Source organism: Pituophis catenifer, unplaced genomic scaffold, assembly GCF_029215685.1.
Source record: "Pituophis catenifer annectens isolate HBS135680 unplaced genomic scaffold, rPitCat1.0.hap2 SCAF_4, whole genome shotgun sequence".
Lineage (NCBI taxonomy): Eukaryota > Metazoa > Chordata > Lepidosauria > Squamata > Colubridae > Pituophis > Pituophis catenifer.
The window spans coordinates 98,738,473-98,754,381 of record NW_027256884.1 but is presented as its reverse complement, the minus strand read 5'-3'; the positions used below and the strand labels follow the sequence as shown (position 1 = coordinate 98,754,381).

Below are 15,909 nucleotides of genomic sequence, written 5' to 3'. Positions count from 1 at the left end.
TGTGAGGAATGTAACTATTAAAAAAAGTGAATTCTGTGTATGATCTTTTTATTTTAGAGGGAAAAAGTTGAATAATAATTGTTTCAATTGTTAAAGTATTTTAAAAGTTAGATTTGTTAAATATAAAGGGCTACTTACTAAAACATGTTTTAAAGGTTGTTTTTGATCTAATTATTTTCTAATTGTACATGCCTTGTCTTTTGATCAAATTATCTAAAAGGAAAAGGTGATTTGTCACAGTTTTAAACACATCAAGCATACAATGCAAAAATATTAACAATGTTTTAAATATAGCAACATTGTGAATATTCCATCCCAGCTTCCCATCTCCAAAAGTTAAGCTTCTTTCCATGTTTCTGTAGTCACCAGAGATAAAAAGGGTCTGTGCAAAAGGGAGAAGTGCAAAACATTCTATGAATGGACCAATCTCTGCACAAAACCACCAGTTTGGGGTGATCTTGGTGATAATCAGAAGACTTTTTTTTTTTACTTTTAAAAGCATTTTTTCTTCAGCTCACTGCAGTTAAGGGAAAGGCAGATGTGAAGAATATCAGAAGAAAGAGCAGGAGGCTGGTAGAATGTGCCATGTTTCATGTGCAGTGGCCATGGCAGTTCATATTGGGAGAAAGGTGCCGAGTGTGGAAAATTGATTCCTTTTATCCAGTGAAAATAGATTGACAAGCAGGAATATGTTTGTTTTAGCTTTTTAATGGCTGTTGCTAAGAATATGCTAATGCTATAAACATGGTAATTAACTTTTATTCATACAAGCAAATTTATGATGTGTATTGTTTGGCTAAATTGTTCACATTACATGGAATACAGGATCTTAAATTAGAAATACAAGTTGTACACACACTGTTTTTCCCTATATATTACCTATTTGCAGGGGTGAAATGCTCCCAGTATGGACCAGATCACCCGATCTGGTAGCGATGGCAGCAGGTGGTTCAGAGAACCGGTAGCAAAAATCCCGCCCCTCCCTCTGCCCAGCTGAACCACGCGATCATCAGAGACTTTTTTTTTTTACTTTTAAAAGCATTTTTTCTTCAGCCAAAAAAATGCTTTTAAAAGTTTTTTTAAAAAGCCTCTGATGATCGCACAGCTCAGCTGGGATCGTCAGAGCCTTTTAAAAGCATTTTTTCTACAACCTCTTCGACCGAAGAAGTTGTAGAAAAAAATGCTTTTAAAGGTTAAAAAAAAAAAGTTGGCCACGCCCACCCAGTCACATTAACCCCACCAACAAGCCACGCCCACAGAACTGGTAGTAACAAATTTTATATTTCACCACTGCCTATTTGTTCTTTGTGCCTATGTGACTAGTTTACTTAATGTTAATTGTGTTGTGCCTATTTTCTAATAAAGCTATCTTACATTTTTTATACAGAACTAGGAAGATGGTAGATGATGCATAAATCATGCAGAGAAAATGGAGTGGGGAAAAAAACCCACAAGCTTTGTCCCATTATTCCATGTGATACCTCTGAATTTGTGTTGGGACCTGCAATCTGTTGCCTGAACTGTCACTCTTCAAAATGATTCAGTTGAACTTTTGAGCTAAACTGCATTTGTTTCATGAACAAAATAATTTTCCATGCAAACTTCTTGTCTTTAAAAATACTGCTGTTGATATATTTTAGTAATATATCATTATAAAATGGCGAACACATTTAAGAGAGGCCAGATCCTCTTTGCCTAGTTCTGCTTGTCCTAACACGATTGCATGCAGTGGTGGGTTGCTCCCGGTTTGGCCTGGTTTGGGCAAACTGGTAGTGGTGGCGGTGGGAGGCTCCGCCCACCCACCATGAAAAACGCTCTACGCATGCGAATAGCAATAGCGAACCAGTAGGGCCAGGATTTGAAATCCACTACTGGTTGCATGGTACCTGTTCTGAATTTTAGCACTGTTTGGCAACTATGTTGGGTGGGTATGTGTGTCACACTTCAAGTTACAAAACCTAATTTAAAAATATATATCCTAGTATCCTTGATCAAGAGGCAAAGCAATAAGTTTATATGAGCATAAACTACTTCCTTGGGGACAGTACTTGTAAATGTTGGGTGGCATGTCTTACCATTTCTGTTGTTACCTTTGAAAAAAAAATTATGTGGCTGCATTTGGCTGACCACCTGTTTGCTTTCCACAGAGTTCCATCAATTTCTCACACAATCCTAGAATTCTGCAGAACAGTTTGAAAATTGAATATTTAGTATTTTGATGTGCTCAGCATTATGTACCTGGCCTGGGCTAATCACCAAAAAAAAAAAAAAAAAAAAGGGTCATGTGTAATAGTTGAGTGTAACAGGGACTCAGGTGAAAATGAAAAGAAAAAAAATTCTAGAAGAATTCAGTGACAAATTTCATTTCATGAACATGTCCATCACTTAGCCAAGAGTCAACCTGAAGTAGAATGAGCCCCATTTTAAAATAAGTGACCTATAATATTTGAATTGTCTCGGAATGTTACTGCTTTTATCGCACCCAGAGCCTCTCTGAGGAGATAGGCAGTTAAGTTTGATTAATAAGAACAACAACAATTTTCTTTTTTCTTCTTTTCCATCTCCTTTAACCAAGCTGCATTCTTGTATTTCTTTGGATTATCTGATATCTGCACACAGGACTACTGTTTCTTCCTTGTCAGTACTGATTGATTCACTGCAATCTCTCCATTGATAGATTGGTAGAAACATTTCTGATTGGATTGAAATTGGAAATTCTGTCTATAATTTTCAATTTGAACTTTGTATTTGCTGATCTTGGCTACAGCTGTTGTTTGCTTTATTATTTATAGTGCTTCCTTGATCTTTGTTTCTAAGTGGTATTTCTTGATTAGGTATTATTTGGTCTTGTTCTTCACCTTATTTTCTTTCATCTGTTCTAGCTTGCTTGCATCTGATCTCAGCTTGCTGGTCTTATTTTCCAGTTTGATCTTTCATTTTGGTGGCTTTGGGCTTTTTTTCTTCTTTGTTGACCTTGCATTCCAGGTTTATATTTATAACTGCAGCTATGGTGTACATTAGTTGGTTTGTTTCTTGCAGTAAGCTGGTGCTTATATTTAATATTGCAGTATTGGCATCTTTTAATTCTTGTACTAGCTGTTTCTTTGGAACAAACCTCAATGCAGGGAACCTTATTCTGATGTTTTTGTGCTATTCCAGATGCTCAATTATTTTTTAAAAAAATCTTCTACTTTAGTTAGAGGGCTTTGTTCTTTCTGAGACAGAGGAGAGGGTACCTGGTTTCCAAATTAATACAATTCTATATCTCTGCTAGATTCCTCTAATACTAACTCTCCCTTGTTTATCTCAACAGTCTAAATTACTTCCGGCACGGCTTTGATTTCTCTGCCCTGCGTAGACTTTTCAGTTCTTCCAATTCTGTTTCTGTGAATTATTATTTTGTAACATTCATCTGCTAGCCCCCATTCTCTTATTTCTGATTCTGGAAGTTGCTCTTCCTAGAATTGGTGCATTCATTTCAAATATCTTCTTGTTGCACTTGATCTGTAATAACAGATCATTATTTCTTTGTTTCCAATCATGGTATATTTGTGATGGGTATTTCCTTCCCTTCCCTTCCTTTCCTTCCAGTAGTTCTGCAGCTGAGTCCTGCAGCCCATTTTTCGCCAGATGTCCAGGAACTCCAACATTTAGCTTAGTCCTTGTTAACCTGGACAACGACTGAGCCAGTACAAATTTCTGTAATTTACATTTCACCACGCTTTATCTGACTCATCTGATGAGACTCATCCAATATGGTTGAACCTCTGGTATAGCTCTAATCTTCAGAGGACACAAGTCCCACAACCACGTCAAGGTAGTGCCCCACTTGAGGTGTCTACAATGACATATCACAATGTACAATAACAATGTACAGTGAGATATACAGTGACATATCACTACCTATTCCAGGTTCTTGGAAAGGACTCGACGGGTAGACAAATCCAGTCTGAACATCTGGCTGATTGTGCATTGAACGACAATAATAATAATGTAAGAATTCTGCCATCCGACTCTAAATTGTAGGTACTATAGATGTCAAGCAATCCCATTTACTAGAAATGGGTACTATATTCTTTAGCATCTTTAAGCAGTCTATGTGGTCATCCCTGGATTCAACTTTTTGTACTAATTTTTGATTTTACACTATAAAATAAAAAATTGTATTAATGAAAATACCAAAAATCTCAAGATGAAACAAAAGATATATCTATACAGATAGTCCTCAATTTACGACCACAATTGAGCACAAAAGTTCTGTTATTAAATGAGATATTTGTTAAGTGAATTTTGCCTCATTTTACGACATCACTTGCCACATGGATGTTAAGTGAATCTGGTTTCCCCATGGATTTTGCTTGTCAGAAGGTCGCAAAAGGTGGTCACATGATCCCAGAACACTGCAGCTGTCATAAATATGAATCAGTTGCCAAGCGTCTGAATTTTGATCACATAACCATGGGGATGCTGTAATGGTCATAAGTGTGAAAAACGGTCGTAAGTCACTTTTTTGTTGTAACTTTGAAGTTACTAAATGAACTGTCGACTACCGTATACCAGGAGTCTCCAAACTTGGCAACTTTAAGACTTGAGGGTTTCAACTCCCAGAGTTCCTCAGCCAGCTTTGCCGTATACAAAGTGGGCTTTGCTCCACTGTACAGTGGAGCTCCACTGTGAGCTCCACTGTATCCACTGTATACAGTGGAGCTCAAGTGAAAACAAAGCTCGGCCACACAGAATCATAGAATAGAAATAGAAATAGAAATAGAAATAAAAATAAAAATAGAATTAGAATTAGAAATAGAAATAGAAATAGAAATAGAAATAGAAATAGAATTCTTTATTGGCCAAGTGTGATCGGACACACAAGGAATTTGTCTTGGTGCATACATAGCTTTCTATGACATCAATGGAAGCTGTGCCTGTGCCCGCCTCTGGTTTTTGACCAGATATATTGTTTGCTGAAGTAAAATAGTTTTAGCTGCTCACTTTGTGCTACAAATCCAATATTCATATTTCAATAGCTTGCAAATTGATATTTTACACTCAATCCATGATTGATTGGGTCAACTTCGCCTTACCAGATTCAACAATGACAGAACTTTTAATGCCTTGCCTTCACCAGAAAAGCATGCATGTTCAGAGATGCCTTTGCTTTAAAATAGTCCATGTTGAATTATACAGCATTGTCAAACATCAGGAGTTGATCACAGGAAATATTTTATGACTTTTTATGTCAAAATGTTTTATAACCTGTATGTCATAGAATGTTTTATAACATTTACCAAGTTTCAATTCCATGGGAGTCATGGGCCCTGAATTTTGTGTGTGGGATATTTAAATAATCTGCTCAGCAATATCAGGTTTGTATTACTACACATTTTTTCCGTTAACTTCTTGTATGATGAAACAATTTTTTATCGACAATAATTACAAATAATACATCTTGAACCTTAACCGGTTGGTCTGTATGCGCTTGAGATGATAGCAACTATACGGACGTTGCGTCCAATCAAAAGGACCAAATCAAATGTTTGCCGCAGCTCTTTATTTTTGAATTTTTTTAAATTTTAAAACAAAAACAAAACATAAAACCATCATCATTCCAAACAATTACAGTGTGTCGATCGGTTAACATTCTTTTGTGCTTAATCCCATCTTCAAAGTACCAATATATAACAAAACTCATGAAAAAGAACTTCAAATGTTTGCCGCAGCTCTTTAACGGCCGCCTTTGACAACTGAAAACTGCGGGTTTCCCAAAGAAAAAGTAGCAGGAGCGAGGAAAATCCTAAAACGGGTGAGCAACTGTGGCCCTTTTACCACCTGTGGACTTCAACTCCCAGAATTCTGGCAGTTGAAGTCCACAGGTGGTAAAAGGGCCACAGTTGCTCACCCCTGCCCTAAGAAGAACCAGCTCCGCGTTAGGAAAAGAAACTCCTTCTAGCCCCACTTCTTGACTTTCCCGGATGGATCCTGGGAGGACTCATCTACTGCGCATGCTCGCGGCGCAGTAGCGGCGGGGCAGGGAGGGAGGGAGGAGGAGAAAAAAAAATGGCGGACGAGAAAGGAGGCGATGTGAAGCTGAAGCGGCCGCGGCTTGACGGAGGTAAACATACTGCGCTCCTATTCCTCTTCCGCAACCGTTTTTTTTCCCTTTCACCCAGCCAAGGTTTTAATTTAAGACATGGAAATTCTCTTACGGCTGGAAGTCTTCTTTTTCCCTTTCTCGAGAGTCCGTGCGAAGCCTGGCTCTCATAATGCCCGTTCCTCGGCTTCTAATTTAGCTCGTGTCCTAATCTCCGGGCGGTTTGTGTGGATCTAGTCCACGTCAGAGCCCCGCAGTGTTTTCTGTAGGTTCGTCCCAGCCAGACTCCTGTAGACAGGCTAGTTTGGCACCTTGGTAGATTAAGTAGCTCCGGCCGTCACTCTCGTACCAAGAGGGTTGCAGATGAAGCTTGGCGCGGGTAATGGCTCTTTTCAGCAACTTCAGAATGCAGTTGTTAGTGCAAGTTACTCGCTCTAGCAATAAACGCCAAGTCTGTGAATTGTGATCAGCATTTCTTTTATAGTTATTATGAGATAAAAGGGCCTGTAAAATGGCCCCACGGGAATTCAGTGGATGCTTAGCTGGGCATTAGTCTCATAACATATATAAATACTAGACCATATATAAATCTGATGCATGATGCATAGGGATTTATTTCCTTTCAGGAACAACCTTTTTGAATTTAAGGATTCAAGATGTGTTGAACTACAACACCTATAAAACTATGCCTGATCTGTAAAGATGACATGTTTGCTGGTCTTATGTTATATGGAGATAACATATAAATGTTATCTACATATAGCATATAAATAAATAGATACATCGATATAAATAACATGCTAGAGAAAGAATATACTGGAACATATGATTATGTAGTGTTATAATGTTTCATTTTCACTGATCTATCTCAATCCTGTGATTCGGTAGTAGCACTAAGGGATGCAGAGATGAATCAATTAGATTCATGCTAATAACAGTAAGTGCAAATAGTTTGGTTTCTAGAGCAAGCTTCTATAACAATTTAGTACTGCTCAAAGTCAACTCCTCAAATGTTTATTCAAGTGGCACTGTTGCAGACTTTTGCATCAATTTGGAAATACCAGAATGATGGAACTGAAAAGATAATCTACATTTTCAAGAATAAAAGCAGAAGGTGGACTAGTCTTAGAGATTGGAAAAGCAGCACAGCAACACCCAATCTGTCCAATTTAAAATGAGGATTACTAGTTGGATCTCCCTCTACTCTGTTGGCAAAATGATGCTGGGAAAACTAAAGGATACTGGGAGTGAGTATTGGTAGAGGAATAAGAGTTGTGAACTAATTCCTCTACCAATACTCACCCCATTCCTCTATGTATTGCAAAACCCAGTATCCTTTAGTTTAGGTCCTAGGATTTGACAATGTACAAATCCTCATTATGTCCTTTCTACTCACACAGAACATGGCATTCCCAGGCAGTCTACCTGGCCATTCAAAAGTGATAGTCAGCAAAGCTAGACAATCCTAAACCAGTAATGGAGAACAGAAGTTGCTCCAGGTCAGGTGATAAGAAAGGAGAGGCAGTTACTTTAATTCCAGAAGCCTATCAGATTAATGCTTCTCTTTGCACCCTCTGGAGACTTGTGAACCTCATATTTATGTGATAAATGAAGAATAAGATACCTAACAGATCTAAAAATAAGAGATATAGGAGAAAGATAGACAACAATCACAGTGACATCAAAAAGGACAAAGAGGCTGAAGGATCTATGTGAGGTACATAGCCTTATTCTTAGGAGCTTCAGCTATAGATCCTTAAGAGTCAGGAGGAATCCCTGATTTCTATGGAGGAGAGGATCAAGATAGGTTGAAATATAGTCCTTATGAAATTTAGAAGAAAGTACATTTTCAGATCATAACTTCATTCAGTTTGTAGCTCTCCATCCAAGACTACTTAATGTTGACCTACTTATGATACTAAATACTCAGCAAAAATGCTTAATTGGAATTGGGCCCCAGCAGTTGTACACTCAGTATTCCTAAGAATTTGTGACCTTCTGCAGATCCAGCATAAATATCAATGCTGTTTCGATTGGCCAGCAATGCATAGCATGATGAACTGATAGGCATAATTCCAAATTAGTAGTCCCAAGAGAACAGAGAGGTGTTCACAAACTCAGATGAATAAAGGATAAACAATGTATTGAAGTGAGCCTACAGAATAGCAGCATTATGCTTTAGTCATATGGGCATATAATATCCTAGAAGTTTCAACAGAAGTCAAATCCCTAAGGGCAACAAATAAGCTACAGTGCATTCAGAAAGTATTCAGACTCCCTTAACTTTTGTCAATTTTGTTATGCTGCAGCCTAATTCTACAGTTGTTGAAATTTATTTTTTCTCATTAGTCTACACTCAGTACCCCATAACAACAAAGTGAAAACAGAATTTTAGAAATGTCTGTAAATTTAGTAAAAAAAAAATCACATTGGCATAAATATTCAAACCCTTTGCACTTGAAATTTAGCTCAGCTCCAGTTTCTTTTGATCATTGCTGACCTGTTGCTAGAGCTTGATTGGAGTCAACCTGTGGTAAATTAAATTGATTGGACATGATTTGGAAAGGCACATACCTCTCTGTAGAAGGCCTCACAACTGACAATGCATACTGTAGGAGAGCAAAAGCAGAGATCAAAGGAACAGTCTGTAGAGCTCAGAGATGGGATTATTGCAAAGCACAGATCTGGGGAAGGCTACAGTGAAATTTCTGCTGTACTGAAGGTTCCTAAGAGCACAGTGGCCTCCATAATTCTCAACTGGAAGACATTTGGCACAACCAGGACTCTTCCAAGAGTTAGTTGCCTGGTCAGACTGAGCAATCAGGAGAAGGATTTTAGTAAGAGAGGTAATCAAAAACCTGATGGTCACTCTGACTGAGCTCCAGAGATCCTGTTTGGAAATGGGACATAGTTCCAGAATGACAACCATCACTGCAGCCTTCCACCAATCTGGGTTTTATGGCAGAGTGGCTAAATGGAAGCCTCTCCTCAGTGAAAAACATATGAAAACACATGAAAGTTTGGAGTTTGCAAAAAAGCACTTGAAGGACTTTCAGACTGTGAGAAACAAGATTCTCTGGTCTGATAAAACCAAAATTTAACTGTTTTGCCTCTATTCTGAACGTTAGGTCTGGAGGAAACCAGGCACCGCTCATCACCTGCCTAATGCCATCCCAACAGTGAAGCAGGGTGGTATCAGAATCATGCTGTGGGAGTGTTTTCAGAAGCAGGGACTGGGAAACTGGTCAGGGTTGAAGGGAAAACTAAATGGAGCAAAGTACATGGATATCCTCAATGAATACCTATTCCACAGCACTCAGGACTCAGACTGGGCCAAAGGTTCACTTTCCAATATGACAATGATCCTAAGCACACAGCTAAGACAATACAGAAGTGACTTAGGGACAATTCTGTGAATGTCCTAGAGTGGCCCAGCCAGAACCCTGTTTGAATCCTATTGAACACCTCTGGAGGAACCTGAAAATGGCTGTCCACCGATGATCGCTGTCCAACCTGACTGAGCTTGGGAGGATTTGCAAGGAATAATGACAGAAAATCCTCCAATCCAGGTTTGCAAAACTGTTTGTGTCACACCCAAACTACTTGAGGCTAAAATTGCTGCCAAAGGTGCTTTAATAAAGTACTGAGTGAAGGGTCTGAATATTTATGCCAATGTGATATTTCAGTTTTTTCTTTTTAATAAATTTACACACATTTCTAAAATTCTGTTTTCACTTTGTCATTATGGGACACTGAGTATATATTAATGAGGAAAACAATGAATTTCAACAACTGTAGAATCCAGCTACAGCATAACAAAATTGACAAAAGGGAACAGGGTCTGAATACTTTCTGAATGCACTGTATATTTCAGGGAATATAAACAGAAAAAAAAAATCAAAATTTACCAGCAGCAGTTATCCAGATGAGCAAAATGATTAGTTTGTTTGGAGTGCATGCAAATCCTGGGCAAATTCTTGGTTGATAAAAAGGAAATGTATTATCATGTTGGACTTAATTCATCATGCCTTCAGAGATACATTCATATTGTTTTCTTGCCACCAGTATCAACATAATTTGTTACTTCTTTACTTCAGAATGTGATTTCAGCTTCATAGTGTAGTCTATAACTCTAGAATTTCCTTGTGCCCTTCCATGCCAATAGTATCCATTCCAGCTTTGCTTAGTTTTTGGGGAATCACCTAAACTCCAGTCAACAACAACTTCAGTGTTTAAAACCTACCTTAATAAAATCTCACATTACTAAATTTCACCTAGCCAACAGAAAACTTTGTTTTTTGCTGCAATAAGCCAACCATAAGCTTTGTGACAATTTCTAGTTCTAAGAATTATATTGTGGCATAAATATTTGTGGTTTAAATGTTAGAATTTTCAGTTTTATTATCTTTTTATCTTTCTGTAGTTCAAGACAGCATAAATTTATATTTTAAAAATTATATATTTTAATTATTTCCATGGATTTATTCTGTCTTGATTTGAAATAACTCTCACAATTTTTGTAGGGATGTCATGCAGATACATGAATTTTAAAATATATTTACATATATAATTATTTTTATTCTGCATTAGCGAGTGATAGGAGCTCCCTTCACTATATGTCTATGTCCTTACAGTGTGCTCTGTATAAACAGTTGTGGAGGTGCTGACACTGTAAGTGCAAAAGTCGCCTCTGAATAACAGTGCTTTATGAGGTTGCTGCTCCCATCAGTCCACTCAGTAAAAATAGCTCATCTTGGTAAGTTGTTTCGACTTCACCAGGACCTGAAGAAGAGGCAGAAAAACCTGTGAAAACTAAGACTGTTTCTTCCAGTAATGGAGGGGAAAGCTCGAGTCGTAGTGTGGAAAAACGTGCAGCTGATGAAGATGCTGAAGACTTCTCAACAAAGCCTGCTCCTGCCAAAATGTCCAAGTTTGGGTTTGCCATTGGCTCTCAGCTTTCAAAGAAACCACCTGCAATATCCATCAAACTTGGAACAAATGTAAGTGTTCTGAATTTGTAATGTTTAGTATTTGAATGGATAAATATTATTTTGACATTAAAAATATCTTAAAATGTTGATTTCATCTTAATTGAGCTTTGTGCATTATAAATGATTTTTATTATCATGTTTTATGAACAATTATAAGATTTACGGAATATGCAATTTGCTGGGAATGTGAAGATACTGATAATTTCTATTCTAGTGTTTGCTGTAGTATGGTGGTGAGTGCATAACTTAGCAATATTATATACAGACAAAAACAAATACTAATTTTTAATCCTTTAGCATTAATTAAAGATATATGAATTCATTTATAAGAATATAATTAGTAGCTTAGAGAGCCAGTGTGGTATATTGGTTAAAGCACTAGGCTGGAAACCAGGAGGCCATGTCTTAAGCACGAAGTCAGCTAGATGACCTTTTGCGAGTCACACACTCATAGCTGGACAAAGGCAATAGCAAAAAAAAACATTGCCAAGAAAACTGCAATGAGTTGTCTAGTCATTCACCAGAAATCAGTGCTGACTGGAAGAAAAAAAAAAGCAAATGAGTCTTACTCAAGAGGCTGTCCTATTATCTTTACTATTGTTTTTTATTATTACAAAAAACCTTGTAGAAATACTTTTCACTTTAGTGGCAGTCACCTTTTCTAGGAAAGCTTGCAAAAAGTAATTTGAGTTATTGTGTGGGTTAGAAGTATAATAAAGTATACATTTGGATACATACATTGTCAATAAAAATATTTACAGAAGTTCAAAACCATTTAAATTTAAAAAAAAAAATTTTAAAGTGAAAATTGCAAATGTTACTTGGCCAAGTCACCAAATTAACAGTAAAGTAAGCACAGGGGAAATCTGTCTCAGGAAAGCATTTTACAATAAAGGTTCCATAGTCAAGCTCTCTTCGATAGGCACATTCTGGTAATGTATAGTCGGAGAAAAACATCATATATAGATCTTGATGCTGCAGCAAATCAACACAGGAAAAATAATTACAAATATATTTGTTTCATAAAGTATATAGAGTTTATTTGTTCTTTTAATTTTCTTCCTGAATTTAGTGCAGTGGAGACAATTCGTGGCCCATTGAATCATCTTTTGAGAGATATTTTCTTACCAGATTCCTCAATCCCTTCAACAGTGACAGAACTTATAATGTACTGCCTTTACTGGAAAAGTTGGGATACATTTAGATATATATCTGTCTTTGAAAATAGCCCAAGTTAAACTGCATAGCACATTCAAATTTCAGCACAGGAAACGTTTTATGACATTTTGCATTATGTCACAAAACTCTTTTATAATATATCATAAAATGTTTCATTTAAATTCTGTGAGAGACATGGATCCTGGATGTTGGATACATTTTGTAAGTTAGTCCATTTGAGGTAAATCTTGGTTCAAAAATTGTTGCCTATGATGCAACAACTTTCACCCTGTTAAAAGTTACAGGAATAAAAGTTTTAGTTGTATATAAATTGAAGTGTCTTGTTTCAGAAACAATTTCCCATGTAATATGGGATAGGGAAAATTATAGAGTTCTAGTAAAATGTCAGTTTGTGTTTAGTAATTTAGTTTACTTAAGATTTATAGCATGCTTTTAATTACTAATTTCTATTGCATTGATTTCTTGCATCAATAAATTTTTTCCTTTGCTCTCTTTCAGAAACCTAAGGAACCTACTCCAACTTTAGCTCCAAAAACACTCTCTGTAGCAGCAGTATTCAATGAAGATGAAGATGTAAGTAACTGAGAAATGTACAGGAATGTGAATGTAGTACAGATCTATAGCCTTAAATACCTGCTCTACTGGTTGTTTTGAAGACCTTGAAGACCTAGGCTTTGGAGAGGGTAATTGAAGAGCCCTCCTGGGTAGTGTGGGTCTGCTTTTTGTTCTTGCCCATGTTTTGCTCCCTTATGTTCCTTGTTTTTACTATTGTATTATGTTTTTCTGAGTTTTTTTAAAATTTGGGAACTGCTCAGAGTAGTTAATAGTTGAATCACGTACACATTTAATTATAAGAATAGAGCAGGGGTGAAATGCTCCCGGTTTGGTCCGGATCGCCCTATCCGGTAGCGATGGCAGCGGGTGGTTCAGAGAATCGGTAGCAAAAATCCCTGCCCCACCATGCCCAGCTGAGCTGCGCAATCATCAGAGGCTTTTTTTAAAAAAAATTTAAAAGCATTTTTTCTACAACCTCTTAGGCCGAAAAAATGCTTTTAAAAGTAAAAAAAAAAGCCTCTGATGATCGCACAGCTCAATTGGGATCGTCAGAGGCTTTTAAAAGCATTTTTTCAGCTGAAGAGGTTGTAGAAAAAATGCTTTTAAAAGTAAAAAAAAAAAAAAAAAGTTGGCCATGCCCAACCCAGTCACATTACCCCCACCAAGCCACGCTCACAGAACCGGTAGTAACAAATTTTACATTTCACCACTGGAATATAGTAAATAAACACAATCACACAGTTGCTAATCCTGAGGAAAATATGTTTAGTTTAAAGGCTTTTAGAGAAGTGCAGCTTTAGCAGTGCAAAGCATCTTTTTTTGAATCTGAATTGCCACATAGTTCTAAATGTTGTGTAGACTAGGGGCAATATGCTGCTTTAGCTGCAAGAGTTGTATTGTGTCTTTCTAATGTTATTAAAAGATTTTAAGCAAACTTTTTTTTAACAATAAATTATTAAGTTTGAATGTAACAAAATGTATGATTGATTTATATGCTGGGGGCTGACATTCAAGATCAGCACAAAATAACAAATAGGCCCTTCAAAAACAATCTCATCTATATTATAAACAAAATAATTGTGTTCATGTTGTCTTTTTACTTAGAGTGAACCTGAAGAGATGCCTCCAGAAGCTAAAATGCGTATGAAGAACATTGGAAGGTAACATGTCTTTCATAGTAACATTGTTGGAAAATGATAGAACAATATTCATTATATTAGTATATTGGCTATGTGTTGAAGCTAAACGTTAAGTAGCTCTTCTAGAGTTATCTCCAAATAAGTCAGGGACTATAATTTGGAATTTATACATACCATGTTTGTGATTTATCCTTTCTAGCTTTCAGCAGTTGAAAATATTTTTATTGTGTTTATCTTCTGACATAAGAAAGTGTATCCAAATACAATAGTTTTGGATTTCAGAATTATAAATATACTGTTGCCAGCTGCATATAGATAAGGTGTTCTCACTTTCTAATAGAAGCCTCTTTAAATATTTTTAACTAAAGTACTGAATTAGTAAAGGTGAACCAATTGCTTTTGTTTGTTTACAGGGATACTCCAACTTCAGCAGGACCAAATTCTTTCAACAAAGGAAAGCACGGGTTTTCTGACAACCAGAAGTTATGGGAGCGTAATATGAAATCTCATCTTGGAAATGTTCGTGAACAGGATGACTAGTTGTCTATTTTGATCTGGGTGTTGGGAAATGGGAGAGTACAATATTAAAGGAATAGTGCCCTTTTTTAGAATGGTATACAGCTATTTTGGTGCCACTTTTAAAAGTTTGTAGTGGTACAACAACAAAAAATGAGTTTAAAAGTAGAGGTAACTTATGTTTTGTATAAAAATTTCAAAGCAATTGCTAATTTTGTAGCTTCATGCATTTAATTTCACAAGGTAATGGAAAATAAAGGCATTGGAAGTGGTACATTTTAAAGGAATTTTCTTTTTATAATTATTCTTATATGAAGATAGAAAAATCACTCTGTCTTTAATCAGTTTTAAGTTAAATGCTGCTGTATTAAAAAATCCAGATCCTGTTCTGTGATAGGTTTTTGTTGTTTATTCCTTTAGGCTACTTTTATAGAGGTTCAGTACATCAAGTCTTGCTAGACTGTTTTAATCCACATAATTCTGTAAAATAAACTATTGCAAAATAATTTTACTACATTTCAATCTTAAGATTTTTGACTGTGGTAGACTAGTAGTATAATCCTGTTCTTGAACATTGTGTAATCCCTCTGTAGCCTCTTTCCTTCTTAAGAAATGGGTTTTGCATGTATATACATATTAGGAAAGTATAACAAACATAACAAAGGTAAATCAGTATTTTTTAACATTTCAACTCTTGAGCCTTGACCAATGCTTGTCAATGTTTGTCAGTTTGAAGTAGTTTAATTAATAGGCTATCAAAGAAAAAGGAATTTTCAAAAGGAGACTATGCTTTATCATGTTTTAAACGCCAGGGTCTTTTTTTAAATAATCCTACAGGAATAGAAATTTCACATATTTAAATTAGCAATTGTTTACTAACATCCAGAAATTTGCAATTTGTTTACATATTTTGATCGTATAGTGTGCTAGAACTTTGGTACCAAAAGTGAACTCCTTTACTCTGAAGACAGGGAATCAGGTTTGGGCTTCTTTGTTTTTGTTGTTCGTTTTTGAGGTTTATTTTACATTCATATTTAAGCAGATGCAACCCCACGCCCCTTTTTAGCTTTTCTTGTTTAGACTTCATTTCTTCAAGAAAATATCCTTTCCTTCATTTTTTTTAGAACTTTCTAATTTCTTAAATAAAAAAGAGAACATTTCTGGTTGGCATAGCTTTCGAGATTTGCGTAGCATAGCTTGACCCAAGGCTTGTCTGCTGTGTCCCTTTGCAGAATATGTACTGTATGTAGGTCAGTATCTGGAGCCAGAAGCTCCATTTGGATTGGAGGTCTTCGCTCATTACAAAGCTTCAATAGGGTCACTGTTTCATTAAAACCATGGTCCAGGAAAATGACACCATGTGTGCTTGAATATATCCAACTTCCTGTTTGTTGGTATCTTTGTTTAGTCTTAGGAAATTAAAAACATCCTTCTAAGATGT

At 36.4% G+C, this 15,909-nt stretch overlaps 1 protein-coding gene across 1 annotated transcript; it reads left to right on the top strand.

The window, feature by feature from the left end:
- Window positions 1–6,042: 6,042 nt before the first annotated feature.
- PCNP (PEST proteolytic signal containing nuclear protein) lies at window positions 6,043–14,984 on the top strand. The gene is made up of 5 exons (XM_070943775.1): window positions 6,043–6,109; window positions 10,868–11,088; window positions 12,757–12,831; window positions 13,918–13,973; window positions 14,366–14,984. The coding sequence occupies exons 1-5, from the start codon at window positions 6,055–6,057 to the stop codon at window positions 14,490–14,492; spliced, it is 534 nt and encodes a 177-aa protein (XP_070799876.1). The 5' UTR covers window positions 6,043–6,054; the 3' UTR covers window positions 14,493–14,984.
- The last annotated feature ends 925 nt before the right edge of the window (window positions 14,985–15,909 follow it).

Bases quoted from the DNA above. Each gene is read 5' to 3' on its own strand.
- PCNP (XM_070943775.1), top strand. From the start codon at position 6,055: ATGGCGGACGAGAAAGGAGGCGATGTGAAGCTGAAGCGGCCGCGGCTT. The intron at 12,832-13,917 runs GTAAGTAACTGA...CTTTTTACTTAG, and splicing joins TATTCAATGAAGATGAAGAT to AGTGAACCTGAAGAGATGCC. The intron at 13,974-14,365 runs GTAACATGTCTT...GTTTGTTTACAG, and splicing joins CGTATGAAGAACATTGGAAG to GGATACTCCAACTTCAGCAG.